This window comes from Crocodylus siamensis, chromosome 11, assembly GCF_052110815.1.
Source record: "Crocodylus siamensis isolate JL-2025a chromosome 11, ASM5211081v1, whole genome shotgun sequence".
NCBI lineage: Eukaryota > Metazoa > Chordata > Crocodylia > Crocodylidae > Crocodylus > Crocodylus siamensis.
In genome coordinates, this window is record NC_143405.1 from 15,095,571 (window position 1) to 15,109,061 (window position 13,491).

The 13,491-nt window shown below is 46.7% G+C and overlaps 1 protein-coding gene across 4 annotated transcripts in view; it reads right to left on the minus strand.

The window, feature by feature from the left end:
• Positions 1–13,491, minus strand: part of STXBP1 (syntaxin binding protein 1) — a 69,936-nt gene that overhangs the window by 13,987 nt on the left and 42,458 nt on the right. For 2 of the 4 annotated variants that reach the window (XM_090021299.1, XM_090021297.1), the window contains exons 10-17: positions 12,829–12,936; positions 12,203–12,263; positions 10,455–10,520; positions 9,165–9,245; positions 7,919–8,057; positions 6,983–7,092; positions 5,621–5,722; positions 425–510 (exon numbers count right to left, since the gene is read on the minus strand). In XM_090021299.1, the coding sequence (XP_089877425.1) occupies positions 425–510; positions 5,621–5,722; positions 6,983–7,092; positions 7,919–8,057; positions 9,165–9,245; positions 10,455–10,520; positions 12,203–12,263; positions 12,829–12,936 (753 nt within the window). Of the gene's footprint in view, positions 1–424; positions 511–5,620; positions 5,723–6,982; positions 7,093–7,918; positions 8,058–9,164; positions 9,246–10,454; positions 10,524–12,202; positions 12,264–12,828; positions 12,937–13,491 lie in introns of all 4 variants that reach the window. The other 2 variants (XM_090021298.1, XM_090021296.1) reach the window with 1 other exon arrangement.

Consider the following 13,491-nt stretch of genomic DNA (forward strand, 5'->3'; position numbering starts at 1 on the left):
CCTGGTATAAGTGGCATCAGTTTAGATTTGCTCTGTCTACATTCATCCCAGGCTAGCTGCTGGCTGAAGGGAAACAGGCTGTTACCTGGTTCCCCCATTGTCCCAGTAACAATGACCTACTGAGTGAGCTACCCCAGAGGAGCTGCATATCTGTCTGTTCCAGATGCTGGTGTCACTTCCATTAATATTCATAAACAATGTAAACTATAAAGTATATACATGTCTGTTCAGGATTTCAGATACTGCAGTGATGTGAGTCACATCAACAGCTGGCCTCGTCAAGGCCTCACTGAATCCTATGTGACCTATAATGTCCTGAAACAGGAAGAAGCTGGATTGTGAATCTACGCATCGTGGCATGAGATTTGAAGCTACATGATGATAAGGGAAAAGTACCGGCACCTCTTCCCAGGACTGAACCTACCTGACAGCAGTGGTACTGAAAGAGGCTGAGGAGCGGGTAGAGATATAGGGATAGTGCTTTGTGTCCAGTTTGTCCTCAATAGCATCCTGGAAAGAGAAGAACCTGATATCAGTATTTAGGGAAGCCAAAGCTACCATCGTTTGGACCAGAGCTGTGGTTTATCTCCTTGGGCAGCTTTTTGGACCCAGTTGTGGAGATACTCTGACAAAAAGGTCTCCTGAAGCCTCAGAAGTATCCCTCAAGGGAAAGAGCCCTGATACCCCCAAGCCAAGGCAGACCCTTCCTGCTCCTTCCTGGATTTATTAGCTAGCCCAGTGAGCAATAGTCACTCCATGCCACAGCCAATATGCAGGAGCAGCTACTGACCTGCAAGCCTCTGACCTATATTAAATGCCAAGCCCTGAGTCAGGCTGGGCTTCAGAGGGGCTCAAGAGGAGGTCTCAACTGGAGCACATCTGCTCTGTTTGAGCAATGACCATCTCCTGAGCACTTGGCCCATGCTTTCCTTTACAGCAGTTGCTGTTCTCCAGATTCCTCATCCTGACTTTCTCTCGTCTGAACCAGGAGCTACTTCATTCTTCACCTGATTACTATCAACAGGACCCCTGGTATCAGCATTGACTTTTGAGGGCAATGCAGTATTGAGGAAAGAATAAAACTGGAGAATCTTCTGTAAAGCTTAGTATTCATTTTTGTTTCACCTTTGTAATAAGAACAGCTGCACTCTGAGGGCCAGCATCAGGTGCTGGCAGTATGATTCACTTGGAATGAATATAAAATAAAAGGGAGCTCCTGACAGCAGCTGCAGAACTCAGGAAGAACCTGAGTTAAATTAAGCCAGGCTCTGGTGACTATTGTCACCACACATCCTGCATTAGATTCAACAGTCATGGAAGGAGACTCATAGCTGGTTAATTTTACTGTCAAGCCTATGATTGCGGGGTTGGCTGTGTACTTTGGGACTGGAATTTTTAAAGGATACTGTGGCAGCTGTATGTACAACTGTGTACAGCTTCTGTGAGAATCCCACTTTAGGTTCAAAGCTAACCCTAATCTTCAAGCCATCACAGGATGGGAAGGTAGGGATTTCCTGGCAAGTCATCCCCCTGTCCAATCACACCAGGAAAGAACAAATAACTTGTTTTTGTGCTTCAGTGCTCCCCTAAATTACTTGTGCCTACAATCATCTTAGTGCCTGCCCTGCTGTCCTTAGTCACATTGGTCCATTACTGATAGCAAAGCACCTTGGTAAAGCTGACTCCCACTCAGAAGTGGCATTAGTTTAAATGACACCTTCACTTACATTGTTTTAGTTAAATCAGCACAAACCACTGCTTGCTCCACTACCTTTGCTTTAGCTTAAACTTGTTCTCAAATGAATTATGTTAGATCAGAATAGAAGTGTCAACAAAGGGGCTTGTACCAGTTAAACTGCACTAATTCAGTTTGTGCTGCTTCTTCCTCATGCAGATAGGGATGAGGTCAGCTCTAGGTTATTTTCCTCCAGTGTTGTGCAAACTGCAGGTCATAGGCTGACCTTAGCTATGCCTGTGCATTGACTTCAGTAGATTGTTCTGGATTTACATCCATGTAAGTGAGATGAGAATTTGGCCCCGCCTTCTACTCCCTACAGTCAAATCACTAGGACCCACACTCAGACTGCAGACCAAAAAAAAATGAACCCACCAAGTTCTTTGTTATGCTAATGCTCAACACCAAGGGGTGAGAAGAGGGAAAGTCAGTCACTTCTGAGAAAGATGAGTGAGTCAGGTGTTCAACTGACATCCTTCTTCAATAGGGAGTTTTTTGCTTCTAGCCTTTTACAACCACCTCCTGCCACCCACCAGCTCTTTAAGCCTGACAAAGTGATTATTACCAGGAGCTTTCCAGTGAGACCTACTAAGAACCCTGCTGTGTTGCACATCCCTAATGAATCACTATCAGCTGCTCTAGTGAGTCATCTTATACCACCCTAATGTGGGTCCCAGCTGAGACACTGAGCTTGGATCAGCTCCTCATTGTCTTCTTCAAGGTCCACTGATTGGAGAAATGTTTATGAAACCACAGAAGGGAACAGCTGTTTCTGGGGATGTGAGGAAGAAGGTAACTGGCTTGTCCTGGAATGAGAAAAGTTAGGATCTCTGCAAAGAAGTAATCTCAGGGGTAGAGCCAGCACTGGAGTTGTGGGTCTTTGCTCTGCTTTCTCTTGCCTAGGTTTGAAAGCATTTGGGGCATTAGTCAAAGTCCTGTTAGATCACTTCCTTGACATTCAGGAAAGATAATGGTGGGTAACTTTCTGAGTTTGGATCCCTGCAGCCCTGTGTAGTTGCCTCCTCTGCCCCTTCTGTTCCCTATCATATGCTGTCAGCTTCCCTTCCCAGCCTTGTAATACAGGAATTTAAAACAACCCTATGGGTGCCTTTAAAGCAAGGTTCCTCCAGTAAAGCATCAATAATAAGGGACAACAGGAACAGCTCTGCCTCATACTAGTGGCATGTCTAGTGTGCTTTTACTGCAAACTCTTTAGAACAGAAACGCATTTAATTCTGCGTTAGGGCAGAAGGTCCTGCTCTGTGACAGGGCTTTCCATGTGTCACCCCAGCATAAGTAACAGCAAAGTCCTATCTCCAATAGCAACTAGCATCAGAGGAAAACTCTGGAATAATTGGAGGTTATGGAAAAGCCTGTTTGTAGTGTGGGAAAGTTTTCTTCATAATCCTGAAGGCCTAGTGAGCAGGGCACTTACTACTGAGACCTGTATGAGGGCAGAAAAGAGAACAGTGTGGCCCCTTACGGCATTTAAACACATACTTTTTCAGAGATCCAGGAAGTCGAAGCAGACTCGATTAATCGAGTATGCTCCACACATGAGCTGATGCACACTGCGATGTGACACTTGCAGTTGTATAAGTGGAGAAAATGGTGACGGTGCATTTTTTAACTAAAAAGCAGACCGCCACCATGCACGTATAAAAATGCCCCTGGAGACCAGCATGTAAACAGAGAGCTGCCCAAGAACTCCAGCTGCACAGGAACCCTACATGGGAGGAAGTTTCCTACCACCCCTGTTGGCAACAGGAGGAGGCCAGGATTCATTTGCATCTGACAGTTTTGAATATTTTTGGTTAAATTGCAACTAAGGGTTGAGTTTCAGGAGTTAACATCACAGTTATCCTTGTGTGAGAAAAGAGCAACAGAACCTGCCAAATATGCTTAGGGTGAGATGTTACTACAACTAGGCTGGGAGCTGAGCATGAGTTGGTATTGGAGCCAGGGCCATACTTCAATTCTGGTTGCAAAAGATCTTTTTGTGGTAGATGAGGGCTGTATGTTATTGCTTCAGCCTTCAAGACTTGACTACAGCAGGGATCTCCCTATCTGACCCAAGAACATAATCACTCCAGCTGCATTTGCTGGTGGAGCAGCTCAGGTGTAAGTGCTAGCAGCCCTGTGAGATCCAGATCTTCCTGAATTTTGGATACTGACAACTCTGAACAACAAACCGTAAGTGGGGATCTGGAAAAGAAGGGCAGAGGGATGTCGTTGATGCTAGAATGCTGCCTCATTAGCCATCTGCAGCCTTATAAGTAATATGAAGTTGAAGAAAATTGCCAAGGCATACTGACTGGCATGCTGGTCTTATTGAACAGACATTGTGGATTAATTGATAACTTTTTCTAAGTTTAGTTTACATCCTTCTCTCTCCTCTTCTCCCAAAATTCTGTTTTAAACCTTTGCACTCAGTGTCTTTGAGTAGATATGAATCATTTGTCAGAGGTCCCCAGGAAGGTAATTTAGAGTGGTTTTGAAGCAGGTGGGAAATGGGAACTTCTGGATAACTGAACCTGGCCTAGGGTTGAAACCTCCCAAAATAGATTCAAACAGAGTTGGCATCATGTGGCGTGATGCGACACAATGCAAACGTGCTTGTGTATATTAGATATAAATTACAGTGTGTAGACTTCACATAGGAAGGCAAATGCACATTACTATTACGTTTTTTAAACCCATTGGACTACTGTATAAATTGAATTCAAGATTTAATATTTATTTTAATGAATACCCTATCATTTACCTCCCAGGTGACTCTCAGTAGTCTCTTGGAGATTTATATCTAATTCTTGGAGACTCCGGGGCAATCCTGGAGTGTTGGCAACCCTAACCTGGCCCCTTGGGCTGCCAACAACACTGCAGAAAAATCCTACTTCCTTAAGCAGCAATTGTTCAACTTTAACCTCTCTGATCATGTGGACCAGAAGGCAGAGAGGGTTACTGTCACATGATGATGAAAGGATATTTTACCAGATTTGGCTCTTGTTGTGGGACTCACGTGCTCTAGTGCTCAATTATGTCTAGCAGAGGGAGTACTGAGCTGCAAAGATCAGACCCTCGTACCAGATGCTTGCTCCGTGGTACATTCATCTCTCCAAATGCTCAGCAGTGTCCCTCTGCTTTTTGCCACTAGGTGCCAGCAGAGACTAGTCCTCCAAAAAGTATCACTGAGGAATTAACACGTGCCTTGCCTGAAAGAAACAGGCTGGCCCCACTTGGCTTACCAGAGTTGCAGTTTTGATGGGAAAGCAGGCTTATTATGCCAATTGCCACCGAAGAACAGATTGAAAAACATTTTTGCTGAAACCCAGCTTCAGTCTGCATTGTTCTCTATGCCAGACAGAATCTATAACTCTGCTCTGATCTTTGAGGTGGGGAAGAAGAGATGCCAGACCGACCAGTTCAGAGACACTAATGCTTAGGGTGGGTTTTCAGTAGCTGAATGTCTGCAGCTGGGCTTCATTTTGCACCTCTAAATAATCAGATTCCAAAAGGCATGAAAAATCATCCCCATGAACTGGAGCACATGGTATCATTTCTCAGCATCTGCCCTGCTGGTTCAGTTGGGATCCCAGAAGGGGAAGATACAGCCCAGATGTGCCATGTAGTAAGAGACCATGTGGTCTCAGAAACTGGTGAATTATTATGTACTTTTATTGCAATGTTACCTGTGAGCCCTAGACACGGATTAGGACCTTTAGCTTTTGTACAAACCTGGGGGGAAGTGGTCCCTGATGCACAGAAACTATAATCTAAAGTGTGTGCTCCAGGATCTTTTAAGATCAAATCAAACATTTCCAGTAACAACACCATCCTCCTTTCATACCTCCACTGATCCTGTCCCCTAGCTCTTCTGGGGCCTACCTCCATTATGTCTTTAATAACAGGGGTCCATCTTGAGAGCTGATAGGTCTGCTCACTGATGCGCTCCTTCCGCTCCGGCTTGCTCCTGCGACGCAAGGTGGACTGGACACAAACAACAGTAGAGACAGGCATTAAAATGGTGGTTCAACACTGAGTCAGTAGGGCGCTGGGGATTTTCTAGAAAGCATTAGATGATAATGGATTCAGACAGCAGTTTGAGGCCAGGCCAGGTTGGTAGTAATCATAAAGTTGCTGTTATCTGAGGGTAATGACTGGTGTCCTGTAAAAACCAAGTTAGTGGAGTCTTGTTTCCCTTCTTTGTAGTTAAGAGGTTCACATAGTAAAGTCAGCTGTCATAGCTGGTGCAAACCGGCCCCCCATGTTGACAGCGTTCAGAGAAAAGCCAAAAATTGGATGGGCTGTGAAGACCAGGCCAGGCACTAGCACCTAGAAAGGTCAGTGGTGGGAGGGAGAATACTGCACTTCTGCTGCCTGTCCTGTACCTCTCAGTCCAGGTCCTTCCACTGGCAGACTGAGCATTTGCAGTGAGATAAGGACAGTACAGACTTTTCTCTCTTGGCTTCTCTTCTCCTTCTCCTGCTCCGGCAGAAGGAATTTCTGACTGCTAATCACTACAGAGCCATAGACCCAGCAGCTCTCAATCCATTCCAGGCACATGCTACAATTGTTACCTTGGTCTCCACTGGGGAGAGTGGAATGGAAATCTGACCAGGGATGGGGATGAGGCTAGGTCTCTCCCTGTGGCGTCCTGGGAAGCTTTTCCATTCCTTAAGTGGAAGCTGAATTGGACCTATATCCCTCTACCTCATGTTTCACGGACCCCCAGACGTCTGGACCATGGTACCTCTGGGATCTCACTGCCTGCTTGTGCTAGACAAAAAGATCTAGTTAGGGTAAATCCAGAACTTTCTGAGCCAGAGGTGGGAGCAGTAACAAGAGCTAAGTTCCCAACAGACTCGTTAGTTCGTCTTTGTTGCATACATGCACTCACTTCCTTCAATCCAGCTTCCGCAGAGACCAATCAGTACCGGTCATTCAGATTTAATCACAATTCCATAGCCAATGAGAGTTCAGCTCTCGTATCAGCAGTCTCCCCTTCCTGTGCCTGTCACCTAAATCAATCCTAATCCAGGATACCCAGGGGTAGGAGGTTAATTGATGCCAGAGTTGTAACTGTTTGAGAACAACAGCTATTCACAGTCTAACAACACTGGCAAATCAGGAGGCTTATAGGGCTTTCTTAGACGATCCTAATTTGAGTGTGTTCTGGGGCTGAGGTCCAGAGTCAGACAGGTACTCTGAAGTCTTTGTTACAGCGACAGGCTTCTGCTGGACACTCACATCTGTGATGATGGGCACTCCAAGATGGGCCATGTTGGTGATGATCTCGCTGTCCTCTGGTGGGATCTGAGCATGCTGGATCAGCTTGTTCAGATTTTCTTCAGTGATGCCTAGAGACACAAACAGGAAACTGGTTCCCAAACTAAAATACACGTGTTCTCCCAATCTAGGGATCTCTCGGAGGCCATTAGCCATCAGTCCTGAAGATCAATTTATCATGAGAATTCTTGGGTAACATCGGAAAGCTGTTGCCACTTTTTCCTTCCCAGCTCCTATTTCACTTCACTGCTTGCCTCCCTCATAACTGCCCTCTGTCCTAAAAACCAACATTGTATATCAATTCTACGTCCCCTCAACTTTGGCAACATATGAATTAGCATGGTCTTGTGGGTAGGAAAATGGGCATGGAAGCCAGGGGCCATGGCCCTACTCTCAGCTCTGCCATAGTACTGCTAAGTGACTTTTTGCATGCCGTTTTCACTCTCTGTACCATATTATCTTCCCTCTATCAAATAAGATGATGCCACCTGTCTCTTGAGAGGACTGAAATTGCAGGAAAGTTTGCAGCATGCTTTGAGAATCCTGAATGGAAGATGACAGAGAGGATGAACTGCTTATTGGCATTAGAAAATTATTATGAGTTGAGCACTGTCAAAAATCAGCAGTTTGAGTCATTCATTCTCTGCAGTCAATGTCCCATCCATTTCTGTAGGTTAGAAATCTCCCCAGTCTATCACTTAGCAGTGCCAAAGAAGATCAGGGAACTAGCTCTAATCTCTGGAAGTCTGGTAGGGACTCTGTGCCCTTCTGTGCAGCGCGCAGAAGTGTGTACCTGGATCTACTCCACTGCTATCACCTTCTGTGTGTCCCCTTGTCCTTCCCTGGACCTTTTTGATCCCTCACCAACCCAAGCCACTCCGTAGTTTCTCCTCTTACCATTCTTCAGGAAGATGTAGAGCAGAATGATGCGGATTTTGTCATAAGTGCTGACATTCGCATCCAGCAGGATTGGCACAATGGCCCTCATAGGGTCCTTGATCTTCTCCCCTTCAGCATCGGTGCCCATAGCCAGGTCCTGCAGAGAATCCACACACCATTCACTGTGAGGGTCAACTCCAGCACCATGTCGCAAACCACAACGGAAAGAATAGAAGTCTGAATTTGGAGGGAATGTGGAAACTAGACTCTGACTCCATCAGAACTGCCTATACCCACTGACCAATGTGCAAAGGAGCAGCCCAGGATTTGCAGCTCAGAGCTCGTCGTAGCCTGGACTGCACAGATTAAAAAAGAAGAAAGAAGTCCAAGCTTGTGTTAAGCTTCAGAAGGGCCCTGAACACTGAAACTGAGCTAGATGGGGCAGATGGATCGCTAAGGCTGAAGAAACCAACCAGCCAGATTTGCTTCTGTAGTGGGAGGCTGAGGATCAGGAAGAAGCTAAAACAACCTCCTTTCCCAACCTAGTCTACCCCAGTAAGTGAGCTGTGTGTGCCACCTGTTAGCTTTTAAGTGAGCTCAAACCTTAGCCATAATTTAACTTGCTGAATACTTGGCCTGTGCCCACCAGGAGACAAATCTGGATTGGTGATGGATAGAAAGGTTTCATTGTGGAGACTCTGCCTTGCTTGGTAGATCAAAGAATAATCTGACAAGGCCAGGCCATTTCTCCATAGGCCCAGATCTAGTCCCAGAAATTTCTCCCATGGGGAAAAATGTCTCAAGTAACCCCCTATTCCATGTTCCATGTGTAAGGAGGGACCAGACTAGTTTAAAGCTAGGAAGAGGATGCATTTACAGCCAACTCAGCACAGAAAGTCTCACTTCCTGGCATGTTTCCCAGTGTACCGAGGAGATTCTGTAAAGGCCACAAGAGGGAACGAATTGTGCCCAGATCCAAAGTGCATAATCTCCTAGCTCTGTACCGCCTTCAGGTTTGTATGCTTGCTCTCTTTAGGCACAGCAAGGTCTGACTCCTGTGACTGGGCATCACGTATGCATCTAAAATCAAGCTGAGGCTTCACAGGAATAAGCCTGCGTGGCTTGGGGAAAGGAACACCGTGGCCTAGGAGGTCTCCTCCTTTGGGTTCTGTCCGAACTTTTTTCTTCAGAAGTTGCTCAATAGCTGGGGGTGAAGTACAGGGTGCAGAGCATAATGCCAGGGGGACGGAAAGGAGACCAATACCTGTTCTACTCTGCAGAGCTTGTCCACGGTGCCTTGGTAGTGCTTCATGCAGTCCTCAGCCAGGTGCAGGTGGGTGGAATACTATGGTAATACAAGAGGTAGAGACACACTTCTAGCATTAGCAGCAATATGTTCCCCAGCACTTAACACTGGCTTGTTGGCCCAGATCCTAGGTGCTTGGGAAATAATGCTGATGAGTACCTGCTAAGAATCTGGCCCTCTATTGAATGTATGTGCAAACAGGCTTATTGTGACACTATAGATGTCCCTGATTTACATACATAGTGATGAATGCCATCCTGGCTAGAGAAATGTACCGTGTGATTTTTTTTTTTTTTTTTTTTTTTTTGTGCTTCCCTCAAATCGCTGAAGCAGCAGAGATTGGCCCCTTCACCACCACCAAGCTAGCGTGGACTACAGAAGATGTAGAGCAGAATGAGCACAGCACTGAGATGTGTATCTAAAACCAGGGTTCTGGGTCTCCACGTATCTTTTTTTAATTTAATTTCAGTTTGAACAGGACCAAAAGCCACATTTTAGAAATGTTCTGGTGAACCAGGAGTTCCCAGACCCTGCAGATTTTCAATGAGACTGATGTTCCTGTCCATTTCCCTGGTAATCTAATAATCAATCTACTGACCAACTCCCAGGGGTACCAGGCCCAGGGCAGATCCATGAATGGCTTGCAGCTCCAAGGATTCCTGGCCCTTCTATGAAGTTCATCAAGCCTGAGATGTTTCAAAAGAAACTTTTCAGAGTCAATACAATCTTTAGTTTTGTCAACAAATTTCTGGCTCTTTTTTATGGGTGACTTGGGGTCACGTTCCAGCTTTGCCAGTGACCTGCCATGTAGCCTTGGGAAGTTAATTTTCCTTCTCTGTGTTTCTGTCTTCTCCATTTAGTAAGAGACAGTCCTTCCCCAAAAGCTAAGTGTGTGTAGTGCCCAGCACAATGGAGCCCTGATCTCCACTGCGATCTCTAGCTGTAATAATTATACAGAAAGTTTATGCAGGGTGCTTGGCATCTACTTCCGTTTGAGGAAAAGTCCCATCCCAACTTCTTACCTCTGCTAGCTGTCTTCCTAAAAGCTCCACACCCCAATACCACCAGCCCTGTTTCAGCCTCAATAGTATTCATTCTCTGTAATACTAGCAAGGGCTCCACTAAGCACAACTGGAGATCTGCTGTCTTGGCCATGGGAGGAGGGCTAGCTTTAGCCATTCTGTGAGGAAGGTTGCTCAAACACCAGTTCCTTTCTGTAGGCAGCCATCCATTTTCCATTCCCTTTACCTTGCTGAGTTCTTTCTGATACTGGGGCATCTTCTTCAGCATCTGAGACAGGTCCCTCATAGTGGTCTGCTGGGAAAAGAAATGTCAAGATTTCTCCCATACTGAATTTTACATGTACCTTTATTTTTGTGAAACCCATCAAAGGAGAAAGAGGGGATGTAGGCACGCTAGAAGGGAGGAATAGGCTGCAATCAGACCTAGACAGGTTACAGGGGTGGGTGGATGAGAACAGGATGGGTTTCAACACTGACAAGTGCAAGGTGCTGCACCTGGGGAGGAAGAGCCAGCACCATACCTACAGGCTGGGGAACTCCCTTCTCGTCAGTGCAGAGGCAGAAAAGGATCTTGGAGTCATCATTGATGCCAAGATGAACATGGGCCGGCAGTGTGGGGATGCAGGCAGGAAGGCCAACCGCACCTTGTCATGCATCCACAGATGCACCTCGAGCAGGTCCAGGGAGGTGATCCTCCCCCTCTATGCAGCACTGGTCAGGCCATAGCTGGAGTACTGCGTCCAGTTCTGGGCACGCTGCACTTCAGGAGGGATGTGGACAGCATGGAGAGGGTCCAGAGGAGGCCACTCGCATGATCAGGGGCAGCAGGGCAGGCCCTACGAGGAGAGGCTATGGGACCTGAACCTGTTCAGCCTCCACAGGAGAAGGCTGAGGGGGGATCTAGTGGCCTGTTATGAACGAGTCAGGGGGGACCCAGCAGGCACTGGGGGAGTCCCTGTTCCCCCAAGCACTGCCAGGAATGACTAGAAATAACGGTCACAAGCTGGAAGAGGGTAGATTCAGATTAGACATCAGGAGGCGCTACTTCACAGTCAGGGCGGCTAGGATCTGGAACCAACTTCCAAGAGAAGTGATGCAGGCTCCTACCCTGGGGGTCTTTAAGGGGAGGCTAGATGAACACCTTGTCGGGGTCGTTTGACCCCAGTACTCTTTCCTGCCATGTCAGGGCATCAGACTTGATGATCTGCTCAGATCCCTTCTGACCCTACCTACCATGAAACTATGAGAAATACCAGGGAAGACACCCATGAAAGCTTCCCATTTCAGCAACTCCCTCCTTTTTCTCAGGCAGCTGCTCAAATACAAAGTTCTCTGTTCAAGGTTCTGGTGGCATTTGTTAGGACAACTTCCCATCTCCCCTTACAGCTGATCATTTTATGAGCAGTTATACGATCTTGCAAGTATAGAAGTTAAAGAAAAGCAGGTGCTAGGATAGATCTAAAAGATCATTCATCCCAGCACCCATGTGCAACCCCACATGACTGGCTGAGGGCAAGATAATATTGTTTTTTCCATTCCCACAAGATCTTATTGAGGCTGTAAGTTCACAGGGGTCCTGAAAGAGATTGGATATTTATATGGAGAATGAGAACATCCAAAGAGAGAAGTTAAAGAATATGGGATACAGACCTCATGCTTCAGGGCATGAACCAAGCTCTAGCCATTGACAGTTGGAATGAAAAATTCTCTGTGGGAAAATTTGCCTACGTCAGGGTTTCTTGCTCCTTCCTCTGATGCTGTTGGTACTTGACACTAAAAGGCAGGATATAGGACTAGACGGATCCTAGCTGTGATAGGACCTAGCTATTCCTATGTTTCCAAGAATATGGTAGTGTCTCCTGATGCAGAAGACCATACTCAGTGGACCAAAAATCGCACCATGGAGGGTAAATCCTGTGTTGCAGGGGGAATGTGTTAGCTGAAGTGCAACCCAAATATGAGCAATGGCATCACCTTCTCGCCAGTGTTCATCCTCTTGCTGGAAGAAAATTCCTTCAGAGAGCGGGTGACCTCCCTGGAAAGGAGAAGGGGCCACAGTAGTCAATGAAACCCTCACTCCCTGGGTACCCTGGGTCCCACCTACCCTACTTTTTTGATTCCCTGCCTCTAGCATTATAACAGTGATAGCTTTCCAGTGTACTTCTGGTTCTTGTTCAAGAGGAATGGTTGATGGAGTAGCTAAAGGCAGGAGCCAGGAATATAAGGCCTGTCATCAGGACTGTCGTGCCTTCCTCATGCTGTCAGATCACTTCTGGACTGCAGTGTACTAGTGGATCTGTACAGGGAAATTCCATGTGGGATTAGCAGAAGGTTGCAACTCAGGATTGTTGTGGATTGGTGGAGATGTGGGGGTTTAGGACCAGACTAGTGAAGGATGCTGTGGGTCAAGACTGGTGTGTTGGCAGAGCCATGCTGAAATGCTCACAGAGAACCTGCCTTTATTATTCATCTCACCAATAGACTTTGCTTTCCTGACACAAGCATTAAGTTAATTTCTTGATGAGGCCTTGTGTAGGGGTGCCTGTCCCAAGGGCTGGACTCCATGGGCTTTGGGCATATAGAAGGGTGCAAGCACTTACTGGGACACTTCTGCAATATGCTTGTGGCGTAAGGCAACCCAGAGGTCATCATCCTCATCCAGAAGAACCTCTTTCACCCGGGCCTCTCCAATGCCACTTGTCTCATACCTGGAGAAAAAAGCAGGGAGCAACACGTGAGGAAAAGCTGACAATGGAAAAACACATCACACTCTGCAAGCACCCACTCTGGACTCTTTAAAGAAACATTTGGATGTCTATCTTGCCAGGATCCTCTGACCCTAGCTGACTTCCTGCCCCTGGGGCGGGGGGCTGGACTCAATGATCTTCCAAGGTCCCTTCCAGCCCTAATGTCTATGAAATCTCCTGCTTAGTCCCTGAGGCAACTCCTCCACTCCAGGCTGAATGAGGAGAGATGAGACAGCTTGTTCACAAGACTGAGGGCTCGCTGACATTCCAGGGAGCACCTCCGTGAAGTACTTCCCACCTATCTGATCCCCTCACCTTCACAAAAAGTTTCTCTCCAGGTCTCAGTCCCTAATGTGCTTGAGAGCAGTTGTTGGGGAATGACCCTGGAGCAGCCTCAATAGGATATTTCTGGGCCAGGCATGTGCAGAGCCATCTCTGTCAGGGCACACTGTCACCTCAACGTGAGTCTAGCCCTAGCCACTAAGCCATGCGGCTTCTCCAAGATTATCCATGCTC